A 25,326-nucleotide genomic window follows, 5' to 3' on the forward strand; every position below is an offset into this window, starting at 1 on the left:
CCAAGCCCAGAATCCTTTCTTAGACATTAACCCTTCCTTAGACAGCTCTGTGAGCAGGACAGGAGTTTTATCGCTGATATGGCGTTAGTTCCAGGCCCAAGGTAAAGAACTTGCTTCAAGTCACACAGCAACACGATTACCTGATTACATCTAGAAAAAGAGCCCACAAAGCATAGAGTTAAGTTCATGGAATCCTGGAGGTTGATCTCATGTTCAAAAATCACCTTCCCAGTACACCACAGCATCTTATTTATTAGGCAGTAATTCTCTTCACAGGACCTCAGTCTTCCTTTCAGGAAAATGGGCACAAGGATGCACACCCACTCACTAGGGGAAGATAACTGGACTGCGTCCCAGAGCCCAGAAGTTCCAAAGGGGAAAAGGATGGATCCATCCTTGGGAAAAATAAGGTGCCAGCCATGGTGACAGAAGCCTTGACAACTGGGAGCCGGGGCAGGCTGGGCTCAGAGGAGCCATTAGGCAGAGTCCTGAGGGAATGAGTGGCGGGGAGCAGAGAGAGTGTTTGGTCTCATCAGCCATTCTTGTCAAGAGATTCTCTCCCCAGCTTTAGTCACAGAGGATAAGGAGGCCAAAACCACAGGACCTCATGGCTCATGCCTGAGGGGCCTCCCCACACATGCTGGCGTGTTCCTCTACTTCTCCTGCTGAGAAATGCAGCTGGCAGATAGGGCACTGGATCCAGGACACGGGCGATGAGCTCTCTGAGGACACCCACAGCACAGATGGCGATGAAGGCGGCGATGAGGAGGGAGAGGCGAGGTGAGGAGGGGAGGTCTCTCCACAGGTGGCAGCGTGCTGGGGAAGAATCTCAGCGCTGAAGGAGCCTAAGGGGGAGGGAGAGAGGTAAGCAAAATTGGGGCTGCTCCTGGCACACCCCGAGCAGCCTGTCAAAATGCAGCTGTCTCTGTAGGAACTGAATATTTTACATGGAGACACTGTCCGATCATAAATCCACTAAACATTCATCAAGTGTCTCCTATGTGCCTGACACTGTGCTAGGAGCCAAGGCATTTAAAACCAGGCCCGTCCTTATGGGCTGCAGTTAGAGGTAAAGCTAAGCTATGAACACAAGTAGCTATGACGCAGAGAAGGTGAGAAGTGCTAAGCCCAAGGGGGTGGGAGGAGGCGGCAGGAGCTCAGCTGGAAGAGATTATCTGAGAAGGTTAGAGAAGCCTTGGCAAATAAGTAACATTTGAACAGAGGCTCAGACAGTAAGTAGAATTTGGACACAGAGGAAAAAGGTATGAAGGATATTCTGTGCCCTCTCTGATAGTGTTTTATTTATTTTTATTTTTGGCTTTATTTTTAAGGACATTTTTAAGTATTGTATTGGCTCCTAATGAGCAGAAACAAGTAGAATGAGAAAAAAATCTGATCGTGTTTTATGTGGTTTTGTTCCACGTTTCTCCTTGAGGACATGGCGCCTGTCCCCGCTGCAGCTTGGCCAACACAAAGTGAGCGGGTGCCCAACAAAGACTTGTATGTCCCTGCTCGGCAGACAGAGGCTAGGAGTCCAAGTTCAAATGTTTCCTGGCAGCATTCCCAGATCCATCCCCCCTCAGGGGATGCCTCGAGGTCCCACAACAACCGCCTGTGCCCAAGCAGCTTACCTGCACAGATGGGGCACTCTCCCCTCTCCTGGACACTGCCAGTTTGGGCCTGCAGTCGGTGGGGTTCTCTCCGCCCTGCCTTTGCTCTCCCCTTCCTGTTTGGCTGAGAGTTTGAGTTGGATAAAGGTCTGTGAGGAAGAATAGTCAAAGACCAACTATTAGCAAAAGGCCACAAGGGCCGAAGGAACCTTACCTTAAATTAGGGTGAAAAAAAGGTAACTAGTTGGGGTAGAGCCAGAAGCCCTGCGTTGGAGTCCTGGCTTTCCCACTTGGTGAATCAGACTTTAGGGAAGTCATTTAACCTTTGAACATCTGAGAACAGAACTTCTATTAATGCCTTTAGGTTTACTACATTTTGATGCATATCCCATAAAATTCATTCTTTTAAAGTACACTATTTGATGGTCTTAGGATATTCACAAAGATGTGAAACCACCAGTTATAGAAGTTCACATTTTTGTTTGTTTGTTTTGTTTTTATTAAGGTATTTGTGTACAAATCTTTCCATTTCTCCCCTACATCCATAAATACCCTCCCCTCCCCCCAGAGTTTTTCGTCCATTGGTTTTGCTTATATGCATTTTTATCACTCCCAAAAGGAACTCCCCACTGTTACCAGTATATCCCTACAGACTGTATATGTGTGTGCGTGTGTGTGTGTGTGTGTGTGTGTGTGTGTGTGTATGAGGCCTGATGCACGAAGATTCATGCAAGAATGGGCCTGCCCTCCCCTGGCTGCTGGCACCGCCTTGGCTCTGGCTGGAGCTGCCTTTCTGCCTTGGCTCTGACCAGAGCTGCCTTTCTGCCTTTCCACACTGCCCAGAGGCCGAGAGCTGCTGGGGCAGTGTGGAATGCCTGGGTCATCACCATGGCAACGATGCAAGTGTCCCGCCCCACCCCTGGCCACTCGACCCCTGCATATGCAAATTAACCCACCATCTTTGTTAGGTTAATTTGCATACTCCTGACTGGCTGGCGGGTGTCATGAAGGTATGGTCAATTTGGATATTTCTCTTTTATTAATGTAGATACTACTTAATAAAGAGGGAATATGCTAATTGACCTTCATGCCATCACAATGATGGCAGCACCCACAGCCATTAAGGAGGGAATAGGCTAATTGACTGCCCCACCCTCAAAGATGGCAGTGCCCTCGGCATAAGATATTAGCGCCCAGCCGAAGCTGGTTTGGCTCAGTGGTAGAGCGTCAGTCTGTGGACTGAAGGGTCCCAGGTTTGATTCCAGTCAAGGGCATGTACATTGGTTGCAGGCACATCCCCTGTAGGGGGTGTGCAAGAGGCAGCTGGTCGATGTTTCTCTCTCATCGACGTTTCTAGCTCTCTATCTCTCTCCCTTCCTCTCTGTATAAAATCAATAAAATATATTAAAAAAAAAAAAAAAGATATTAGCGCCCAGTCCCCTCAGCCTTCTGGGGTGTAAGGCGCTAGCTTCCAGAGTTCCCCAATCCCCTCAGCCCACCAGCTGTCCAAGGCCAGCCCAAGGTGCAGGCAAGCCTTGAATGGCAGCTTCCCAGCTGCCCATGGCCAGTCCAAGGCGCAGGCAAGCTTCAGATGGCAGCTGCCCAACCACCGAGGGCTGCCCGAGGCTCAGGTAACCAGGGCCAGCCAAGGCTTGCGCTGCTGGCAATGGCAGCAGCAGAGGTGTGATGGGGCATTGCCTTCCCCTGATTGCCGGGTTGCCTCCCGCCTCTGAGGGCTGCCAGACTGTGAGAGGGGGCAGGCAATGCTGAGGGATGCCCCCTCCAGTGCATGGATTTTCATGCACTGGGCCTCGTGTGTGTGTGTGTGTGTGTGTGTGTGTATCCAATACATCTTCTCTGGAGAAAAATCTTTGTCTATTTGAAATATTTTTTAAATTAGGTTCTTTTATTATTGAGTTGTAAGGTTTCCTTATATATTATAGATAGAAGTCCTTTTTCAAATGTATGATTGGAAGTATTTCCTTACATATTCTATGGGTTATCTTTTTATTTTTTTGAGTGTCTACTGAAGCAGAAAATATTTAAGTTTTAATGACGTCCAACAAGTACCGTGTACTCAGCTTCAAATTCTGGTTCACTACAGGGCTACCTCCTTGCTCAGCTCTAAGCCTGACAAAATGTGGACAAGGACATCTTTTCTCTACTACCCTCTAGGTCCAGACTAGGAGATGTAACTGAAACACGAGTGGGGAAGAAGGACAGGTGAAGGGCAGAAAGGTGTGGGGAGGTGTTATGGGTCTTTCAGGTCGACTTACTTACCTGCGGGCTTGTACTTTTTGTCTTTTCCTCTTGCCCACATCACTCTCCGAGTTTTGCTCCTCTGGTCTGGGCTCTGTGTGAGAAAGCTCATTTACAAAAGGGCCTTCAGCCCTGGCCAGCATAGCTCAGTAGTTAGAACATTCAATTCCTGGTCAAGGGCACATACCTGGGTTGCAGGTCTGATGTGTAGGAGGCAACCAATCCATGTATCTCTGTCACATTAACATTTCTCTCTTTGTCTCTCTACCCTCCTCCCTTCTCTGCCATTCTCTCTAGAATCAATGAAAAAACAAAAATCCTCACTCCACCAGTGAGGATAAAAAAGTAAAGAAAACAAAAACAAAAGGGCCTTCACAAATGATGTTCCTTCTTTTAAAAAATATTCTTTCTATCCTCTTTTCCTGGTTAATTCTCACTCTAAGTCTTAGAGGAAATGCTAATTCCTATGAGGACGTTTCCCTGGGTTCTCTACTCTAAATGTGGTCATCCTGCACTTAACACAGTTTAGATTTCCTGTGTGACACTGACACAGCCTCTCCATTGGGGCAGGAGCACCGCTGCTTTATTTGCTGCGATACCCCTGGCACCTAGCACAGAGCCTTGCGCGGAGATGCTCAATAAATATGTCAACTGAGTAATAATAACAAAACCCATCAACAGCCATCTGTCTGGTAACTCAACACTTATGAAATACTGTGCATGGTGTTTCATATGCTTCAAAGTGCTTCCATGGCTCCAGTGCCCAGCCTGTAGGGTACCTAAAAAGAGTTTAGTTTCCTTCCATTCTCCATCTCTTAATAAAACACATCCTTCTTAATGGGGCAGGCAGCTTCTGAAGTGACTGCCATTGATCCCTGCCTCCTGGTATTCATGCCTCCCCGAGGGTGTGGGCAGCACCTCGTAACTCGTTTGTAATGAACAGAATTTGGCAAAAGCGATGGGATGTCAACTTCCGTGATTAGGTTACAAGACTGGCCGCTTTCTTGCTAGCACTCTCCTTTTGTTCCCTCTGCTGAAGCAAGCGGCCGTCAATACTGTGAGATGCTCTGAGGAGGCTCTCTGGCAGAGGAACTGAGGGAGCCTCAGCCCACCAGCCATGAGGAAATGTAAGTGAGCTAGGGGCCGATCCCTGCCAGGTGAGCCCGGAGGCGACTGCAGCCTGTGACACACCCAGAGCCGGGGACCGGGTAAGCCACACCTGGAATCCTGACCACCAGAATCTATGAGATAATAAAGATTGTGTTAACTTTTGGGGGGGTAATTTGTTATGCAACGACAGATAACCAATGCACCCTGTTTCTGCAATGAAATTATATACTGATGATTTCACTAATTTGTTCAGTTCCTTGGAATGATAAACCACTTCCTTAAAATGTTTTCCCCCCAGTGAAGCAGTGAGTGAAACTGAGGTTTTCAGTGAGAACTCTACCTGTTTTCTCTCTCTCGCTATCTTGAACACAAAGAGCTGTGGGACTCCCATCCCAGTTCTGCCGCTGATGAGCTGTGTGATTCAGAACACTTTACCTCTCCGTATCTCAGCTTCTTTTGTAAAATGAGTACAACAGTATCTATTTCGTAAGTTTGTGGTGAACAGCAAATGGATAAAGTTAGTAAAGGTGTCCAACAATGCCTGGTGCAAAGTAAGAACTCCAAAATGTTTAGTGCTTTCTTCCTCTGTGACAAAGCACACTATTCCCCAACTCATTTCTTCAAGAAGCTCCACAGACCATCACCCTGACTTAATTGTCCTTCCGAGATGATCACAGAACATTAACACTGCAAGAGGCCTAAATACTCTTTGGTTTAGTCCTTCACTTTGAATATTAGGGAATTGAGGCCCAAAAGATAAGGATTTCTGATTCCTAGGCTAGTGTTCCTTCTTCTTTCTTTTTTCTTACAATATGTTTTATTGATTTGAGAGGAAGGGAGAGGGAAAGAGAGAAGGAAACACTGGTAGGTTGCCTCCTGCATGCCCCCTACTGGAGAAATGAGCCCACAATCCAAGCATATGCCCTGACAGGGAATCAAACCAGCGACCTTTTGGTGCATGGGACTACATTCAACCAATCTATATATATACATATACATATACATATACATATACATATACATATACATATACATATATATATCGGGTCTAGTAATAATTAATGTCATTTTTAAACATTCGTTTAAAATCTTGCTTGGCGTTGACTTGTATTGACATAACCTTCAAACACGTGGTATCTACAGAACGTGTGAAGTGCAATTAACAAGTTTTGCTTGAAAAAGTTTGTGTTTGGTTTGGTTTTTGTTGCAAAACTAGGGCTAAGAAGATGGCGGATGAAGAGCATATTCGGCACTGCATGCTTTACGAGTTCCAATTAGGAAGAAAAGCAAGTGAGGCTGCAAAAAACATCTGTAGTGCTCTTGGTCAAGATGCAGTTAGCGCCAGAAAATGCCAGCGTTGGTTTGAGAAATTTCGCGAGGGAAATTTTTCGTTAGATGACAAGAGTGGTCGAGGCCGTGTGTCCAATTTTGATAAAGAAGCTCTTCAAGCTCTTTTGGTGCAAAATCCTCAAATTACCCAACAAGAGCTTGTGACAACTTTAAATTGTTCACAAAAAAACAATTTCCAATCAATTGCGTGCACTTGGCAAAGTCCAAAAGTTTGTAAAATGGGTTCCTCATGAGTTGACCAACAACAACCGTAATCAAAGAGTCACAATTTGCAGTTCGCTCCTCTCTCGTCAAAACCGTTTGCCGTTTTTAGAGCAAATTGTTACCGGAGATGAAGAATGGGTGCTGTATGTTAATTTGAAAAGGCGGCCTCAATGGTTGGACAAAAATGAGGCTCCGCAGCCCACGCCAAAACCTGACTTGCATGCGAAAAAAGTGATGTTGTGTGTTTGGTGGAATTTTAAAGGAATTCTTCATTATGAACTTTTACCATCTACCCAAACCATTACAAGTGCAGTGTATAGTGCCCAATTGGAAAGGTTAGCCCAAGCTTTAAGAGAAAAAGAAACCGCGCTGATTAATCGGAAGGGCGTAATTCTTCACCACGATAACGCACGACCGCATACTGCAAGAATCACTGCTGAAAAACTGCGCCAGTTGGAATGGGAAGTTCTCCCTCAACCTGCATATTCTCCTGATATTGCCCCTTCTGATTACCATTTGTTTCGTTCTTTGCAAAACTTTCTTCTTGGAAAAAAATTTAATAATGAAGAATGCCTCAAAAATGCATTGACCGAATTTTTTGCATCAAAATCACAAGAATTTTACAACAGAGGGATTAAAATGCTTCCTGAGTGTTGGGCACAAGTAGTAGAAAACAACGACAACTATATTGTTGATTAAATTTTGTTGTATTGTTTAAATAAATTCGATTTAAAAAGTATTAGAAAACGACATTAATTATTACTAGACTATATATATATATGTATATGTATATGTATATGTATATGTATATGTATATGTATATGTATATGTATATGTATATGTGATAGTCTGACCATTCAACTGATAGCTATGACATGCACTGACCACCGAGGGGCAGACACTCAGTACACAGGCATGGAAACATGGAACAGACTGGTGAATCTCAGAGGGAAGGGGGGAGGGCGGAAAGAGATTAACCAAAGTTCTTATATGCATACTAGAGGCCGGGTGCATGGATTCGTGCACTGGCGGGGTCCCTCGGCCTGGCCTGTGGGGATCGGGATGAAATTGGACACTGAAAATTGTCTTTTCTCTCAATTGAAGTCCCATTGGTGAGGCATCCCTAAAGAGCAGTGGGGGATTTGAGGAGAAAGGATGGTGCTAGGGAGAATAAGGAGCCAAAGGCAGGTCCTGGGGCCTCACCTGCTCTGTCTGGATGACTGGGACCTGGTTCCGCAGGGTTGTTTTTTGGGCTTGCCACACTGGCTGGAGATACCCTGTGGGCAGCTGAAAGCACCATGCGGGCTGAACGCCCCAAAGGCCCCGGATGCAGCTGCTTTAGGATATTCCTAAGGTCTGAAATTTCCTTAGTGTTCCTGCAAGGAAACAGAGTACTTGGTTTCACTCAGAACAAAGACTCCATTTTGCTCACCCAAGTCAGTGGCATCTAACCAAGAAAACCAGTTTAACATATAGCTATTGGCCTGGAGGATGTGATTAATTGGGGGAACCCAGGTGGGGCTTGCATGCTTGCGAGCAACCTGGTAGTTTTTCTTTCCGAGGTGAAAGAACTGAAAAATGGCTGGGAGACCTCCGTTCTGGCAGCTACATACGTTTGGGGATCGGGGAAGAATGTCCTCCGGATGGAAGGATTAGCCATCCAGGGGCTGGGACCAGACTCTGAAGCATTAGAAGAATCCTGAGAAGAAAATAGAGAAATATGAAATACAGACATTCACCACCAGGGGATGCTGTCACCTAGTGCCAAGGATACTCCCAAACCTGAGGACTTCAGCTCAGTGAGTGGATGTATCTGCTATAACTTGTACAAGGGCACCTTTGCTTGTGTGTGTGCACACCCTCTTGCAGCTCTGAGATGTGAGATGGGTGATTTTGTATACTTTTTATTTATTTATTTTATTTTAAAAAATATATTTTATTGATTTTTTATAGAGAGGAAGGGAGAGAGATAGAGAATTAGAAACATCGATGAGATAGATCAGCTGCCTCCTGCACACCTCCCACTGGGAACGTGCCTACAACCAAGGCACATGCCCTTGACCGGAATCGAACTCGGGACCCTTTAGTCCGCAGGCTGATGCTCTATCCTCTGAGCCAAACCGGTTTTGGCGATTTTGTATACTTTTTACCCCAATGCTAAGGGTTTTGTCATGATCCTAAAAGAATACGTGCTGTTGGGGAAAAAGGGGCTATGGGATTGATATCATGTGCATTTATATATATAAATTTGTAGCTATATAAAATTGATTCATGTAGGTATAAAACTCAAATCACTCATCTCTATACACATCTATGTGAGAGAAATTATACACACATATTTCTTTATATTTTAAAGTTCTGTTTTGAACTATTTGGGGACATTTTTATCATTTTTCTAAATACTATTTAATAATATTGTTTAATATACATTATGATTTATTTTGTGAACAATTATTTACCTGAAGTTATAAACAGCCTACCAATTTCTAGCCATCTATAAAAAGAGATGTGTATATATGTATGGGTATATAAATATATGACACATCTTTTTCTAGAATTAGCCACTATATCTATCACAGGTATTTTATAAACCTCTCTCCTTAAAACTCCAGGAAGGTCTATGTGTAATAATCATACAATAGATCAATTCTATAGTACATAGATTTTGTGTGGAATGCTACAATTTTTAAATTATTTGTCAAAATGCAATTTATCTGTTGATTCATCTGTGGCTATGTCCTTTTTTATTTTTCTAAATTTCCTTGAATTTAAAAAATTAAATATTTTTTTCTTTAATTTTCAGCTCTTATTTTTTTTAATGATTTTTAAAAATATATATTTTATTGATTTTTTTACAGAGAGGAAGGGAGAGGATGGAGAGTTAGAAACATCGATGAGAGAGAAATATCGATCAGCTGCCTCCTGCACACCCCCTACTGGGAATGTGCCCGAAACCAAGATATATGCCCTTGACCAGAATCGAACCTGGGACCTTTCAGTCCCCAGGCCGATGCTCTATCCATTGAGCCAAACTGGTTAGGGCCGTGGTTGCAAACTGTGGCTCACGAGCCAGATGAGGCTTTTTGGCCCCTTGAGTGTGGCTCTTCCACAAAATACCACGGCCTGGGCAAGTCTATTTTGAAGAAGTGGTATTAGAAGAAGTTTAAGTTTAAAAAATTTAACTCTCAAAGGAAATTTCAATTGTTGAACTGTTGATATCTGGCTCTGTTGACTATTGAGTTTGCCAACCACTGGGTTAGGGCAATCACAGATTCTTTTAAAGGTAAATATCTTTCTTGTAAAGCATGACCTTGGCCTCATTATGCAAATTTGAGAAATAGTTTTTTTATTCACATTCATTGTTTAATATTTTCTAATTGGAAATTATTTTGCAACCTCATCTTGGGCCTTGCATTAATTTTAAAATACTTTGTTTACTTTACCAGGATTTTTCTTTTTTCCTTACCATGTCTCATAAATTTTAGAGTGAATACTATACAGGGTAACTAGCTGGATGTGTAGAGATGGTTATTTAACTCTAAATGCGATTAATCATTAGGAAATGAGCTCTCCAGCACAGGCTAAGTGGAGCCAGGTGGCCTGGGTTCAAATCCATTCTAAGATTTATTTAGCAGTGTGACCTGGGACATCCCACTAAACTTCTCTGGCTTCTGTTTTCCTTATTGGAAACTTGGTGATCATAAAAGACCCTACTTTATAGGATTACTTATATTTTCACTATACCTTACCATTGGAATGATTACATATATGTGTGTGTGTGTGTGTGTGTATATGTGTGTGTGTGTGTGTGTGTGTGTGTGTGTGTATATATATATATATATATATATATATATATATATATATTTATTTATTTATTTTTTTATTTTTTTAAGCCTATGGCACTTTAGAAGTCATAAATCATAAAACTGAGTACCATCAATTTGTTACCGTGTATCAATCCACTCTTGAAGAAATGTTTCAGGATCTCCTTTTCCTGTGGTCTCATTGAGGTACATAAAACAAGTTTCATTCTGCCACTGATGTTCAATGCCTTTATGACATTATGGCTCTGGAGTTGCTGACTCCTTTCCTTCTTGATCCCCCCATGGTTCTAAAGGTGCAGAGTAATTTACTAGCCAGGCTCTTTAACCAGCTAAGCCACACAGCCAGCACAGGTGCAGAGTAATTTACATGGCCAAAAATGAAAACGATTCTATAAAGTATTTGTCCTTTAATTAGGGAGATCGTCTGTCCTAGTTTGCCTGGGAAGTCGTGCCTATTATGTCTGTTGTCTCAGTATAATAATTATTATCATTTAAAAATATTTTTATTGATTTCATAGAGGAAGGGAGAGCGAGAGAGAGAAAAAAACATCAATAATGCGAGAGAATCATTGGCCGGCTGCCTCCTGCACCATACACTGGGGATTGAGCTCACAACCCGGACATGTCCCCAGACCAGGAATTGAACCGTGACCTCCTGGTTCAAAGATCGATGCTCAGCCATTGAGCCACACCAGCTGGGCTCAGTATAATTATTAATAGCACTCTTTTTTGGTCTCAGTTTGGATGACAAGTTTTATGATACTCTATCTACAACTCCCCTCTGAAAGGTCATTTACATAATGAACATGTATACTCAAAGCCTACTTTGTTCCAGCTGCTAGGAATGCATTATGGAACAAGACAAACAGGTTCCTAATCTCATAGAGCTTCCACTTGATTGAATAGCTCTAGCTCCATTCACGTCAGCTCCAAGTACTGAGATATGGGACCTGGCAGAGCACACTGAACTGCTTCTACTGGCCTTTTGCGTTTTTTATCCCTCCCACAATGAAGAGTAAATCTCAAACCAAGCTTTCCTTGTCTCACTTCCCTTGGTCTCTCCTATGGCTATACAAGAGCATATTCCTCCTCTGTCTGCTCTAACTCCCCTTTCTCTTCCCAATGTCCAGTCTCTCCTTTTTCTCAGTAACCTCAATAGGAGTGACACTTGTGAGGTTCACTCCTGAGAACTGAAATTCTTTTGGTTATGTCAAATGTTTGAAGCTTCTAAAAATGTACAGTGTGCATAGAGGTACTGTGGTTAAATGATAGGAGGGTCTGAATTCTGGTCTCTACTCAATTTTGAAGTGCTGTGCGAATTTGAATATGTAAGTTTCCCTCTCTGAGATGTAAAATGAGGTGGTTAGGATTTGATGATCTCTTAAGTATTTTTCTATCTCTAGAATTTTATGATTCTAGTTTTGTGTGATTATATCTTCATATTTATTTGTGAGTGAATTGCAGTACAGGGTACTGGCTTGGAAAGATAAATGGAGACACCACTGATAGGAAAGGAGGAGTCAGCCCTGGCTGGTGTTGCTTAATGGTTGGAGCGTCTGCCTGGGCAGTGAGGGGTCGTGGGTTTGATTCCTGGTCAAGGGCATGTGCCTAGGTTGCAGGTTTGATCTCAGACATGGAGAGGGCATGTGTTGGAGACAACCAATGAATTCTCTCTCTCACATCAATGATTCTCTCTCCCTCTTTCTCCCCCTTCCTCTCTTCTGCTCTCTCTGGAAAACAATGAAAAAAATATCATTGGGTGAGGATTAACAAAAACAACAACAACAAAAAAGGAGGAGTCATAATATGCTTAGGAAGAAATAAAAATTAGAAAACTTGTTGAGAAAAGGGGAGATAAATTGATTAGATACTTATAGGTAGCCAGAAACCTATACATCTTTTAGGTGGCATACGTGTTTATTGTACAGGGAGAGAAAGCAGGTGAACACATGAAATTGCAAAGCACAGATCTAAGAAGAGGTAGGTGGGTTAGGGAACAACAATGGCAGAGGGACTGTAGTGAGTCCTGGTTGTTTCGGGTGCTAGAAGGAAAAGTCTGATGAAAGCTAGAGTCTCCAATAACCCAGAAATAAAGTATAAGATTAAGTTTGAATTCCAAAAGAATTAAAAAATATATTTTTTTATTGATTTTTTATAGAGAGGAAGGGAGAGGGATATAGAGTTAGAAACATTGGATGAGAGAGAAACATAGATCAGCTGCCTCCTGTACATCCCCTACCGGGGATGCGCCTGCAACCAAGGTACATGCCCTTGACCAGAATTGAACCTGGGACTTTTCGGTCTGCAGGCTGACGCTCTATCCACTGAGCCAAACCGGTTAGGGCCCCAAAGAATTTTTTAATGGCTAAATAACAATGTCCCACCACCTCTGAGTACACTATATTGAAGGCTCACTCACTTGAACCTTTTGCATGTAAAAGGGAAGGTGTGCACTCCTACCTTTAAGAAAGTGTAGCGAGCCCATTTACATTTGTACAATATTTGAATGTATGTGTGTGTATTACTCAATCAAGCACCAGCTTCCTAACCAGAAACTGAAAGGATGATGGGAAAATATTAAGTCCTTACTCCACCAGTGCACATACCTGGCTCAGCCCAGAGCTCACAGGGGCTGAGGGATCCACCACAGGGTCATCTAAGGAGTCCAGAGAGGAGCACACACGCAGGAAGGCCAGGCCAAAGGACTGATGACGCGTGAAGGGTTGGGAGCAAGTAAGGCGAAGTCGATCCCATGATTCACCTGAGGCTGGAGCCAGGAAATCATCTCCAGGAAAAGAAAATGAGGGGGACAGGAAATGTATGAATAGGAGGGAGAAAGGTCAATACCGAGGAGCGGAAAGCAAGGACAGGGACTATATAAACTCCAACAAAAGGAATAATGAGGGTCCTCAGTAACTGAACCCTCAGTCCTTGGTGCTCAGGGTTTGGCAGTGCCAAACAGGCCATTCGGGGTCCTCTCAGACACCATCACTCCTCCCTGTCACAGGTCCACACCATTCCCATTCCCAGCATGGGTACATCCGTATTTTACATTTCTCCAGGGACCTTATCAATGTCTCACTTTAACAGGAAGTATCTGTAGTGTTACTTGCTCACTGGATTAGATGATCTACATCTACCCTTCCTGGACCATGAGACTTCAGCCTCTCACAAGCACTCCATGCACTACGCTCGCACTCACAGTATCACACACCAGTACTTCAAACCCTCCTCACCGTCAATTCCCTGCACTATCTATTAAGACCTCATCTCCTCCACCTTGTATGCCCCTCCCTGATCATTCTTCCTTCATATTACAAACACCTCCAGTTTAAACACAGACGAATCCTAAGTCCCCAGAGGCCAGGAGTTCAGATCTTATGTGGTGCCTAGTGAACGCAGAGATCTGCATAGAACAGATATCAGGAAACACTACAGGCTACATACTATATCACATAGTCTCCTATCACTTATGTAAACATTCATCCTACACTCACACTTACCTTTATACAAACAAAAGCACACTAGTCACAAATGTGTTTTCTGCATCCGGTTTCACTGAGTCATGTTGAGTATAAATATAAATCACAGCTCATAAATATCCCAAGGGATCACATTTTTTCATCATGGAGAACGAACTCACAAACACACTGCATGGATGTTCACTTGTTAACTAGTCCTTGTCCCCCCAACAGACAGATCTAACCCCTGTATAGGTTCCCTCCCCCAGTATATGCCCACCAGCCCTCTACTGCACTGCAGCCTTTCCGCATAATCTGTCTCTCTTGCTGAGTCTCTCCCATTTCCGCTGTTGCCCTCCTTACCATCTTTAAACATGCGGACCCCGGAGCTGTTTTTCCCCTGCTTTGAATCAGCTCGGGACATGAGCATGGTTGCAGGGAGCAGGGTGACAAAAGGTCTGTCCAGGGACCAGGAAGAACGGCCCACATCAATTTGCAGGAAAGCACAGCCACAGTTACCTGGGGACAAAAGGTTGAGAGAAGGATAAGGGTTATAGGATGAGGGCTCCCCTGACTGTACACAAGGGAATCAGGTGGGAAGAGGACATTTCTCCATTCTAACTATAGCAACTGGAAGCCCAGAAAGGCCAAGCAACTCAGTGAGCCAGGAACTGAAGTGAAACGAGATCTCAGCCCCAATAAATGGCATTGTGAAGGCAGGTCCACCATGTTCCTCCTGGCCAGAAAGAAGCCTTCCCCTGGCTGACGACACTCGCTGTTTCCCTGTCCTCTGGCTCTGGAGGCAGTGCCAAACTCTTATCTCTCTCTCTTTTAAGAAAATATATACTTTATTGATTTTTTACAGAGGGAAAGGGAGAGGGAGAGTTAGAAACAACAACGAGAGAGAAACATCAATCAGCTGCCTCCTGCACACCCCTTACTGGAGATGTGCCTGCAACCAAGGTACATGCCCTTGACCGGAATTGAACCTGGGACCCTTGAGTCTGCAGGCCGATGCTCTATCCACTGAGCCAAACCCGTAGGGCTCTTATCTCTTTTAAATCCTTGCTAGGGAGGCTCTGGCCAGGTAATTAAGTTGGTTAGTGTCATCCCGATACACTGAAGTTGTAGGTTCGATCCATGGTCAGGAACAAGCATCAACCAATGAATGCATCAGTAAGTGAACCAACCAATTGATACCTCTCTCTCCCCCTCTCCCTCCAGCTTCCTTACTTGCTCTCAGTAAAAAATAAAAAAATAAATAAAAAAAGAATTAAAAAAATAAATCCTTGCTAGGGAGCCTGCCATCTCCCTGTCCCGACAGAGCTGAGATCAATGGTCTTTGTCACCTCTCTAGTCCAGAGAATTCTAAGGCCAACCTTTTCAACCCATAAACTCCTATGAAGCCTTCTTGGATGAGCCAGCACAGTCCATCCCCAGTATCCTCTTGACATTGATATTTAGAAGAGTATAAATTCTATTTGTTGCATTTAGTTATGTCAATGTCCTAAGGCAGCGTTTTTCAACCGCTGTTCCGAGGCACACTAGTGTGCCGCGAGATGTTGCCTGGTGTGCCGTAGGTGCAGACAAGACAAGAATTTTATAATTTTTCACTATTTTGTTTACTTAATATTTCATAATAAAGTAATTATAAAATACTTTCTTTGTGTTTATTTGATTCCTATTCAAGAGAATTACTTTATGTATAGTCAATATAGGCACAGAGTTAAATTTTTTAACATTTTCTAATGGTGGTGTGCCTCGTCATTTTTTTCATGAAACAAGTGTGCCTTTGCCCAAAAAAGGTTGAAAAACACTGTCCTAAGGTTTCACCCAGACCACCCAGATTAAAGCAGGGGAGGTATCTTGCTTAATTTAAGGAGTTGCCATTCACATTCAATTCTATGTGAATGGAATCCTTAGAGTTCTTGCCAACACCACATCCCTGCCCCAAGGGCCAGGGCCACCAGTTTCGGCTGATCGGCCAGCCTGAACTGAGACATTGTGGTGGAGCATTTGGAGGGGAACATTACTCCTATGTTCTCCTGCAGAGGCTCCTGGGCCCCAGAGAACTCACTCACCCACATCGATGTAGCCAATGGGCACTGCCCTTTCCAGCTGGAGTTCTACTTTCAGTTGCCCACTCTTGTCCTGAGGGCAACTGAGCCAGGGTCCCCTCTGTTTGTCTGGGTTCAGCAAGTTCTCCACAGGATACTTGGGATCCTAAGTCAGAGAGAGGAGAGCATCAGGAACCTTCCTGAGCCCAAGGGAACAAAGGATGCCCATGAATAAAGGGGTCCCTAGACTCCCAAACCTTTCCAGGCATCCCAACATGACGGGAAAGGCGCCAGACCAGAGTCCATAGGAATGTAGCATCACACACCAAGAGATTTACAGACACTGTTTTCCCCTCTGACATTTACCTCATTTAATTCTCAGAACAACTTTAGGTGGTTACTATTACTGCTTTGTAGTTAACAGATCAATAAACTGAAGCTTGGGTTCAGAAATTTACCCAATGCCAAAGGCCAAATAACCAATCTGAATCAGAACTCCCAGGTTTCTGAATCTAGAGCTCTTAACTACCACACTATACTATTATTTATTTATTTATTTATTTATAATATATTTATTGATTTCAGAGAGGAAGAGAAGAGAGATAGAAACATTAATGATGAGAGAGAAACATTGATTGGCTGCCTCCTGCACACCCCCTACTGGGGATCAAGCCCACAACCCAGGCATGTGCCTTTGGCTGGAATCAAACCTGGGACCCTTCAGTTTGCAGGCTGACACTATCTACTGAGCCAAGCCGGCTAGGGCCTATTTTTCCTTTTTTTTAAAATCTTCACCTGAGGTCTTTGGGAGAGAGAGGGAGAAAGAGAAGGAGAGAGAGAGGGAGAGAGGGAAGACAGAGGGAGAGAGAATAAGAAAGAGAAATATTGATTAGTTGTCTTTTGCAACCTGCTCCAATCAGGACTGAACCTGACCATGAATTGAACTGGCAACTCTTTGCTTTACAGGATGTAGTTCAATCAACTGAGCCATTCTGATGGGGCTTCATTTATTTTTATTTTTAAAATATTCACTTGAGGATATGTTCATTTATTTTAGAGAGAGAGAGTGAGAGGAAAAACCCCCCACATCAATGGGAGAGTGAAAGCCAATGTCAAAAGACTACATGCTTTATATGAGTTCAACTATATAACATTCTGGAAAAGGCAAAATTATGGAGAGAGTAAAAAGTTCAGTGCTTGATAAGGGTTAGGAGAGATGGAGGGATAAAATAAGAGCACAGAGAGTTTTTAGGGCAGTGTAATTACTCTGTATAATACTCTGATGATGGGAATGAATATTATACATTTGGCAAGACCCATAGAATGCACAATATCAATAGTGAACTCTAAGGTAAATTTTGGACTTGGGTGATAATGATGTAGGTTTATCAGCTGGAACAAATGCACTCCTCTGGTGGAGGAATGGTGGTAATGCTGGAGGCTATGCATATTTGGGGGCGGGGTGCATATGAGAAATCTCTTTACTTTCCATTCAATTTTGCTGTGAACCTGTAGCAGCTCTAAACAAGTATTTTTGTTGTTAATCCTCCTCACCCCAAGGATATTTTTTCCATGGATTGTTTAGAGAGAGTGGAAAGGAGGAAAGGGACAAGAGAGAGAGGGAGGGAGAAAGAGAAAAACATTAATGTGAGAGAGGCACATTGATTTGTTGCCTCCCATATGTGGGGCCCCCCCTCACCCCCATGCTGGGGATTGAATCTGCAACCCAGGTATGTGCCCTTGACTGGAAATTGAACCCACCACCCTTCGGTCCGGGGGCCGGCACTCTAACCACTGAACAAAACTGGCTAGGAGGAAAGGCAAAGATTTGCATCTAAGTTTACAACTGATGGCTACAAATAAAGTGATTCATTCAAAGGCTGCAATAGCAATACTGAGATAGAAATTTTCAGTTCTAACCCAAAGTCAGATATTTTTTGGTGGGTAGGCCTTGAGCAAACTACTTTCTCTCTTTGGATCTAAATTTCTTCATCATAAGTGGAAAGACTAGATTCATGGTCTTCAATCTTGTTTTTTTGTTTTAGCAATAAAACCCTTCCTTTTAACTGAAGTCTTATACCAAAGTGTGTGTGTGTGTGTGTGTGTGTGTGTGTGTGTGTGTGTGAGTTTTCAATAAAAAGCACAGCTCTGGTTAAAGTACAGTTTGGGGGCCTCGTTCTCCCTTCAACTTCTAGATGTGGGTCCCCAGAGTACATTTGGAAACGACAATATTAGAAGATAGCCTGGTGGGCGCGGCTCAGTGTTTGAGCACTGACCTATGAACCAGGAGGTCACAGTTTGATTCCTGTTTGGGGCACATGCTGGGTTTTCGGGCTCAATCCCCAGGCTGGGGCATGCAGGAGGCAGCTGATCAATGATTCTCTGTCATCATTGATGTTTCTTTCTCTTTCCATCTCCCTTCCTCTCTGAAATCAATAATATATATATATATATATATATATATATATATATAGATATAGATATAGATATATATATATATATATATATTTTTTTTTTTTTTCCAATTCAGTAAAAAAATATATTTTTTAAAAGAAGATAGCTCATGCTCTCTTGAGAAGCTCTAGCCGGCTTGGCTCAGTGGATAGAGCATCAGCCTGTGGACTCAAGGGCCCTAGGTTTGATTGTAGTCACGGGCAGACTCGATCCCCAGTAGGGGGCATATAAGAGGCAGCTAGAGAACCAATGATTCTCTCTCTAGCATTTTATAAGGCTGACACTGAAGAAAACCATTTAGACTGACCATATAGGTAAGGAGGATAAGAGTAACTTTTATTCCATTTCACTTAGGAGTTGATACAGTAATTCCTAAACACACTCTAAGGGTCTTTCTGAAGGGTGCAGCGATGCCCACGACGGTCATAATGACCAGGAAGTAGTATGTCATTAGGGTCTAGAGGCCCTGGAGGCTAAATACTCCACCATGCAAATGATACTGCTATAAAATGCAGGCTTATCTGACCCAAAATGTCAACAGCAACCCTTGAGAAAGACTAGGATAACTGAAGGGGAAAAGCAGGAAGAATGGATAAATAGGTAGGGAAATGACAGTAGAGGAAAGGGAGGGAAGTCCTTATCAACACCGTGGACTGGTGCTGGGTCCTGGCACCCAGCTGTAATTAGGATAATCAGGATTTCCTGAAAGTGGACTGTTAGGGAGAAGGCTGAGGTCACCTTTGCTGATGGTGCCGATATCCTCACAGGTCAGGGATGACATGAGTGTCCTGGTCTGCTCTCAGTGACAGAGTGATTACACGTCCCTTCTGGGAACCCTGGTACAGATTTCGATCCTATAGCTTTGCCAGTTCCCTCCAAACTAAGGGTGAAATCTGAGGTGGTTTCTTTTTTTACCTTGAGTTCCTGAGAACACTTTTTTTGTGTGTCCAGCGTTGCTCTGGGAACAACCTGAGGGCCAGAGCTATGTCCACTCACTTCCACTCTGGACTCGCAAAGAAGGGACAATGTGTCTTCTATTAGACTATGTGTTTCCTGAAAGCGGAGCCAAGTCCTCTATCCGCGCCCTGCCCCCCCACTCTGTTCAGTCACCAAGTAAAAACCATGTCTGCTACTTAATATACCTGAGAGGATAAAGGCCTGTGAGGAAGAATAGTTATAGACCAACTATTACCTGAGAGGAAAATGATACCACGTGGCTGATCTTCACAGGAGCCATGGCAGGCCCAGCAGCTGTCCCCGGTACAAGGAAAAAATGCTTTCTCCTGAGATTTCTTCTGTCACCACTTTGGCACTGTCTACATTTTGGTCCCGTCAGCTTCCAGAAGAGAAAGAACACTACTCCTGCAGAAGAGAACAAACGAAAAATAAACTAGCCACGCTGTTCCTCTGGTAACAGTAGTTATTTGCAGCAGTCAGACTGTTACGGATTGCCATGACTACCAGGATGGGGGACAGGAACCAGATCTGCACCAATTGATTAGATCCCAACAAATGGAAACAACTAGAATGCAACCACAGGGCAATGGAGCAGCAAGTACAAAAGCTATATTGGCATGTTAGTGTTGGATTTTTGTGTAGGTGAGCTCCCAAAGGCATGAATTGTGCCTTAAATCATTCATCTTTATATCCAGACTAGCAAATATCTATAAAAATTAATGACCCTAAAAATTGAGCTCCAAAGGGCCAGTAATCATGGAACGCTCAGAGTGGAGTAGTAACAGACTCTTAGCAAAGGGCATCTAAAGGTCAAGCGTTCCTCACAGGTCACATTCAATACGGCACCAAGGCTTCAAAAAGAGAAGAAAGCAGGATGAGTCCTGAGTTAGCTTTCTAGGCCTCCAGATTAATTAGAGTGGATTATTCCCATAACAGGGGCTCACTGTACATTAAACAAATTTTCCTATTCTATGCTAGATGTTGGAAATATAAAAACAAGTAAGATATGATCTGTGTTTTGGAGAAAATTCTAAGTATACATTTATGGTGTGATGTAAAAATGCAATCATTTCTCATCACCAACAATACTGATGTCTGACCTAGCCAGCCCCCAAACTAAACTACACTGTAGGCTTAGAGACCCTGAAGCTGTCAATGTTGGATATTTCATTTAGTTAATATTTTAGAGGCTGACTGGTAGATACCAGGTTATATACTAGGTGCTGCATACACAGAGGTGAATAAGACATACACACTATTTTTCATGAAGATCACTGTCTATCAAATTGCCTGTAGTTATCCAAGGATTAAGTACTTTCTAGCCTCCTTGCCCCAGGTAGGGGTATCGAACTCAATCAGAGAAGGGGCCAAAATCTAAAATCCAGCCTAAATCGAGGGCCGAATGGTTTACTGAACAGTCATAAACTGTCATTGTGATGGAAACGCAGCGGAGTGCAGTGATGACAGCGCGGTGCGGGCCACATTGCAAGGCCTGGCGGGACGGATTTGGCCCGAGGGCCTTGTGTTTGACACATGTGCAGCGTATGGACTGTTGCTCTTGTTTTGTTTTGGTCAATGGCTTGTTTACTCTGTCTCCCCACTAATTAGTGAGCTCTTTGAGGATATGGATTTTTGGCATGTTCATCATCTCCAACACCTCAGAGAGGTGCTGAAACACAAATAACCATTGAAAAGAGTAATTAATAAGTCAATATAATTCAAATCAGCATTTCAGCAAAAGTTTCTGGCAAACATGACAAACTCATTAATCAATAAAAGGCCACACGTAGGGAAGACAATTCTAGAAAGAAAGATTAAAGGAGTTGAACCCCACTTCTTTAATTAAAATATATTATCGATAGAAACAAGCAGGTAGATAGATACCAGAAACAGACTCATATATTATAGGTAAGAGCAGAATCATGATTCTGTCAGATAAAAGATGAACTAATAAATGGTCTTCACAATGTGAAGAAAAATAAAAGAAGACCCCTATCTTGTAACATATTTGAAAAATTATACTCAATGGATCAAAGATAGAAACATTAAAAATACTTTAAGGGAACACAAACGAGGCTGATATACAAATGACTGACTAAAAGAAGATATTTGCAATACATAAACTTGGATAGTATTCAGAATATATATGTTAAGTACTATAAATTAGTAAAAAAAAAAAAAAAAAAAAAAAGGCAAGCAGTTCAAAAGAAAACTGGAGAAAATATATAAGCATACAATTCACTTAAGATGAAATCTGAATGACCAAAAATCCATATTAACAAATCTTGGCTTCCCTGCCAAAGCTGGTTTGGCTCAGTGGTTAGAGTGTTGGTCTGCGGACTGAAGGGTCCCAGGTTCAATTCCGGTCAAGGGCATGTACATTTGTTGCAGGCACATCCCCAGTAGAGGGTGTGCAGAAGGCAGTTGATCGATGTCTCTCTCATCGATGTTTCTAACTCTCTGTCCCTCTCCCTTCCTCTCTGTAAAAAGATCAATAAAATATATATATTTTTAAAAAAACCTTGGCTTCCCTAGTAATAAGGAAATTGCAAGTACATTAAATTTTTAAATGTTTTTTAAAATTAAATGTTTACAATAAAAAGGATTGGCAATAATGTGGGGAAATGGGCCCTCTTATAAACACTTCCAGCACATCTTAATTCTGACAAGCTACATTTCCAGTATTTAACTTATTTAACAGTGCAGTTCTAGAGGAACTCACATGTGCATAAAAAGACACATACACTGTTTCTAATAGCAAAAATCATAAAACTAGTGAATAAGTGAAATGTTATATATCACCCAGTTGAATACTATTAAACAGTTAAAAGGAATACTTTGATGTAAATACACAGAAAGATGGACAGACCTCAAAAAATTAGAGTAAAAGAATTACAAATGATACACAGAAAAGAGCACTTATGTTCATTAAAAAGTTAAACAATACAATATGTATAGTTTGTACATACACTTTTTTTTTTAATGGACTGAGAGAATACCAGCTAATTAAACTAGTTGCTTCTGGGGAGGATGAAAGAGTAATGAGCCTGCGAATAGAGGACAGATAAGTTCAACTTTTAACTGTATTATTTTATCTTTTTTAAAAGTATATTTTTATTGATTTCAGGGAGGAAAGGAGAGAGAAACATCAATGATGACAGAATCATTGATCAGCTGCTTCCTGCACGTCCCACACTGGAACTCAAGCCCACAACCTTGGCATGTGCCCTTAATAAGAATGGAACCTGGGACCCTTCAGTTCACAGGTGGAGGCTCTATCCACTGAGTCAAAATGGCCAGGGCTAAAATATATTCTTTATTCATTTCAGAAAAGAAAGGAGAGGGAGAGAGAGATAGAAATATCGATGATGCAAAAAAACAAAAATCATATACAAGCTGCCTCCTGCATGCCCAACTGGGGATTGAGCCTACCACCTGGGCATATGCCCTGAACAGAATCCAACCATGACCTCCTGATTCATAGATTGATGCTAACTCACTGAACTACACCGACTGAGCTTACTTTTTCTTTTTTAAATATGAGGAAGCAAATACATCATAATGTCAATAGTTAATGTGGGGTAAAGGTATAGATATAATATTCTTTGTCTTAAGTTTCACATAGTAAAAATAATTCCCATTTTCAGGGGAAAAAAACAAACAAAAAAAAACCAAAACCATTTTAAGTAAATAAGATGGCTGCAGATGGTCAAAATATTATCCTGTAACTTCCAAATAGTTGACTGGCATTCTAGTCTTGTGAGCCCACAAGTCATCCTAGCTCTATGCATGGGATAGCTGCAGCAGGGATGCCCAGGGGGCGTGACAGGAGCTGCAGGCTCGTGAAGTGTTGGGTCCGGATGGACAAATAACAGGTTTTTGGAAATGAATTGCAATACTAAGCTATAAATTGGAGTGCAGCCCAGAAAATATGATGTATAAGAAGGGGGGAAAGGTAGGTGCAGGATGATTGCGTAGGAAAGAGTACCTAGAAGTGTGACTTGGATCCAAAGACTTGAGACCCGAAGAAGCAGTTTGGGGGCCGTGGAGGTACAGCAAGGCTCTTCAACTTCTAGAGCCTAAACCGCTCGCTACTTCCTCTGCTCCTCGGAGCGCGCTGTTCTGGCGACTCCTCCTTTCTTTCGGCCACTACCCTGCCATCAACAACCCCCAACACCCTTCACCCGGGGCAATGAACCTTAAAGAGCCACCGCAGCTGAGATCGTGGTCCACAGACACATTCTCCCGCCAATTCGTCCCTTTGACCTCCGCCTTCTGACCCAGAGAGCTACTCTTCCGCCTCTCGAAGCCCGGGAATTCGTTCTGGGGCCTCAAAAGCCGCTCTTTCTGAAAAATGACTCCCTCAGAGGCAAGAAGTCACGTGCCGTGAGCAGTAAGGTGGGTTACAATAAATTCTCATTCACTACAAATCTCTGATCCAGAGCGGAATGAAAACTTCCGTGTTAGTTTCAATGCATTCTGGGAAATGTAGTTCTTAGCCTCCACGCCTCACTCTTTGGAGCCTAGAGTGAGGGAGCGTCTCGAAAGTTGACGGATTATGGACCCTTCTCTTTCGTTCTCCAAAGGGGAGAATTGTTGAAATATTTGCCCTGAAAATAATACAAGCTCAGCTTCTCATTTTCCAAGAACGCTCCCAGCGCCGAAGCTTGGAAATGCGAGGGAACCGTTCCTCCTTGACCTTTAAATGAGTATCAGGTAGATGGTCTCTTAGTCCCTGTCAGGTCTCGGCCTATCTCGATGCCCCGCCCCCTCTGCCGGAGCCTACGCTGCTGATTGGCTAGGAGCCCTTGAGCAGCGGAAGCAGCTGGCTCGCGGGCTGACGGGGGAGGGGGAGACCTGTGAAGATGGCGGCAGTGGTAGAGCTAGAGGTTGGACGAGGTGCTGCCGGGGAACGGGAGCTGGATGAGGTAAGAGTCGAGGAGAGACACCGCCTAAAACTGAAAGGAGGAGAGTGGTGGTATCGGGAATAATTCATTTCCTAGGGTAGACGGGACCGGGAGAGGGAAGGTGCAACCTGGGAGGCGGATGCGCGGAGAGGGAAATCTGAGGTACCCTGGACTCGGGGACGCTAAGGCGGTCTTGTGGGGAGAGGACTGACGGTAACCTCCTGGGTAGAGATGGAGGACACAGAGAGAAGCCAGATGGATAGGAGTGTAACATTTGAGATTTTTTAGCTGGGGGCCGGCCCTACGTTGGAGCTCAAGGGTGGAGGAGGTAGCTTGGGTGTGAGGGGCGTGGATTTCTGCAAGGGAAGGTTGGCTTTACCTGCGGAAAAGACTGACTAGGTTTTAGGTGGGCGTTGAGGATGCGGTCCGGGGAAGGGTGCTAATCTACTAATATTACAGCTTTGAGTTATTAAATGTAAGAGCTATTTTATTTATCCTTACAGCCTAGGAGATTGTACATAATGTAAGCTCAGGAAAGTTTGGGTCAACTAATGAACAAATAGATGAATGAATAATTGCATACTAGAATTTACCCATTCACTCATTTAACAAACATTCGGTATCGCCCTTGTGCCTAGCCCTGGGCTAAGTGACAGGGCCACAAGGGGTCCTCCCATTGCAGAGGCGACAGTCTAGGGGTGGGAGACACACAAGGTTAGTCATTGCGTCAGATATACTGTAATTGTGGCACTGAGAAGAGGGGACCGATTCACTTTGGGCTGAGGAAGGCTTCCAGGAGGAGCTGGATAAATTATCTCTATCTCCATCTAGACTCATGACTTCTTTGAGGGTGAGCTTTGGGAGGGTCTCTTTTACGTATCTAATAGACACTTAACAACAGCTGTTGTCAAGGACCAATTACCTGTAATTTCCTATGGTCCTTGAAGGAATCATGAGGAGGAAGGAGATACCGAGGTTGAAGGGAATGAAGGGACAGTGCTAAGAAGCAGAGAAGGTGAGAAAGGAAAGGGAAGAGATTCTGAGGCCAGAGATACATTCATAGCTGGGAGTGCTTGTAGTCTTGCACATGACAGCATATGAATAGCACTGAGGAAGGGAACTGTCAGGAACGG

General features: G+C 43.3%; 2 protein-coding genes across 10 annotated transcripts in view; one reads left to right on the forward strand and one right to left on the reverse strand.

Annotated features, from left to right (window-relative positions):
• Positions 1 to 220: 220 nt before the first annotated feature.
• XNDC1N (XRCC1 N-terminal domain containing 1, N-terminal like) lies at positions 221 to 24,004 on the reverse strand. 3 transcript variants are annotated; one of them, XM_045577781.1, is made up of 10 exons: positions 23,485 to 24,004; positions 19,522 to 19,691; positions 15,900 to 16,041; positions 14,182 to 14,337; positions 12,964 to 13,142; positions 8,147 to 8,232; positions 7,737 to 7,909; positions 3,891 to 3,963; positions 1,632 to 1,759; positions 221 to 845 (listed from the first exon to the last, which is right to left on the reverse strand). In XM_045577781.1, exons 2-10 carry the CDS (start codon positions 19,564 to 19,566, stop codon positions 613 to 615), a joined length of 1,215 nt encoding a protein of 404 aa, XP_045433737.1. In that variant the 5' UTR covers positions 19,567 to 19,691; positions 23,485 to 24,004; the 3' UTR covers positions 221 to 612. The 3 variants fall into 3 exon arrangements, with proteins under 3 accessions (XP_045433737.1, XP_036283871.1, XP_045433738.1); XM_036427978.2 differs by having other exon boundaries at positions 23,275 to 24,004; XM_045577782.1 differs by lacking the exons at positions 221 to 845; positions 1,632 to 1,759; positions 7,737 to 7,909 and having other exon boundaries at positions 3,919 to 3,963; positions 23,275 to 24,004.
• Positions 24,005 to 24,098: 94 nt separating this feature from the next.
• Positions 24,099 to 25,326, forward strand: part of RNF121 (ring finger protein 121) — a 52,858-nt gene continuing 51,630 nt past the window's right edge. For 4 of the 7 annotated variants that reach the window (XM_045577780.1, XM_036427972.2, XM_036427973.2 and 1 more), the window contains exon 1: positions 24,101 to 24,214. In XM_045577780.1, the coding sequence (XP_045433736.1) occupies positions 24,152 to 24,214 (63 nt within the window). In that variant the 5' untranslated portion in view covers positions 24,101 to 24,151. Of the gene's footprint in view, positions 24,215 to 25,326 lie in introns of all 7 variants that reach the window. The other 3 variants (XM_036427974.2, XM_036427970.2, XM_036427971.2) reach the window with 3 other exon arrangements.

Source organism: Pipistrellus kuhlii, unplaced genomic scaffold (genome assembly GCF_014108245.1).
Source record: "Pipistrellus kuhlii isolate mPipKuh1 unplaced genomic scaffold, mPipKuh1.p scaffold_m20_p_9, whole genome shotgun sequence".
NCBI classification, from domain to species: Eukaryota; Metazoa; Chordata; class Mammalia; order Chiroptera; family Vespertilionidae; genus Pipistrellus; species Pipistrellus kuhlii.

What these genes read in the sequence shown, in the direction of transcription:
- XNDC1N (XM_045577781.1), bottom strand. Translation starts at nt 19,566, where the DNA reads ATGGCTCCTGTGAAGATCAGCCACGTGGTATCATTTTCCTCTCAG. An exon ending in CAGTCATCCAGACAGAGCAG is followed by an intron (nt 3,964 to 7,736) that starts GTGAGGCCCCAG and finishes TTTCTCACACAG; the next exon opens with AGCCCAGACCAGAGGAGCAA. An exon ending in AGAGTGCCCCATCTGTGCAG is followed by an intron (nt 846 to 1,631) that starts GTAAGCTGCTTG and finishes CCTCCCCCTTAG; the next exon opens with GCTCCTTCAGCGCTGAGATT.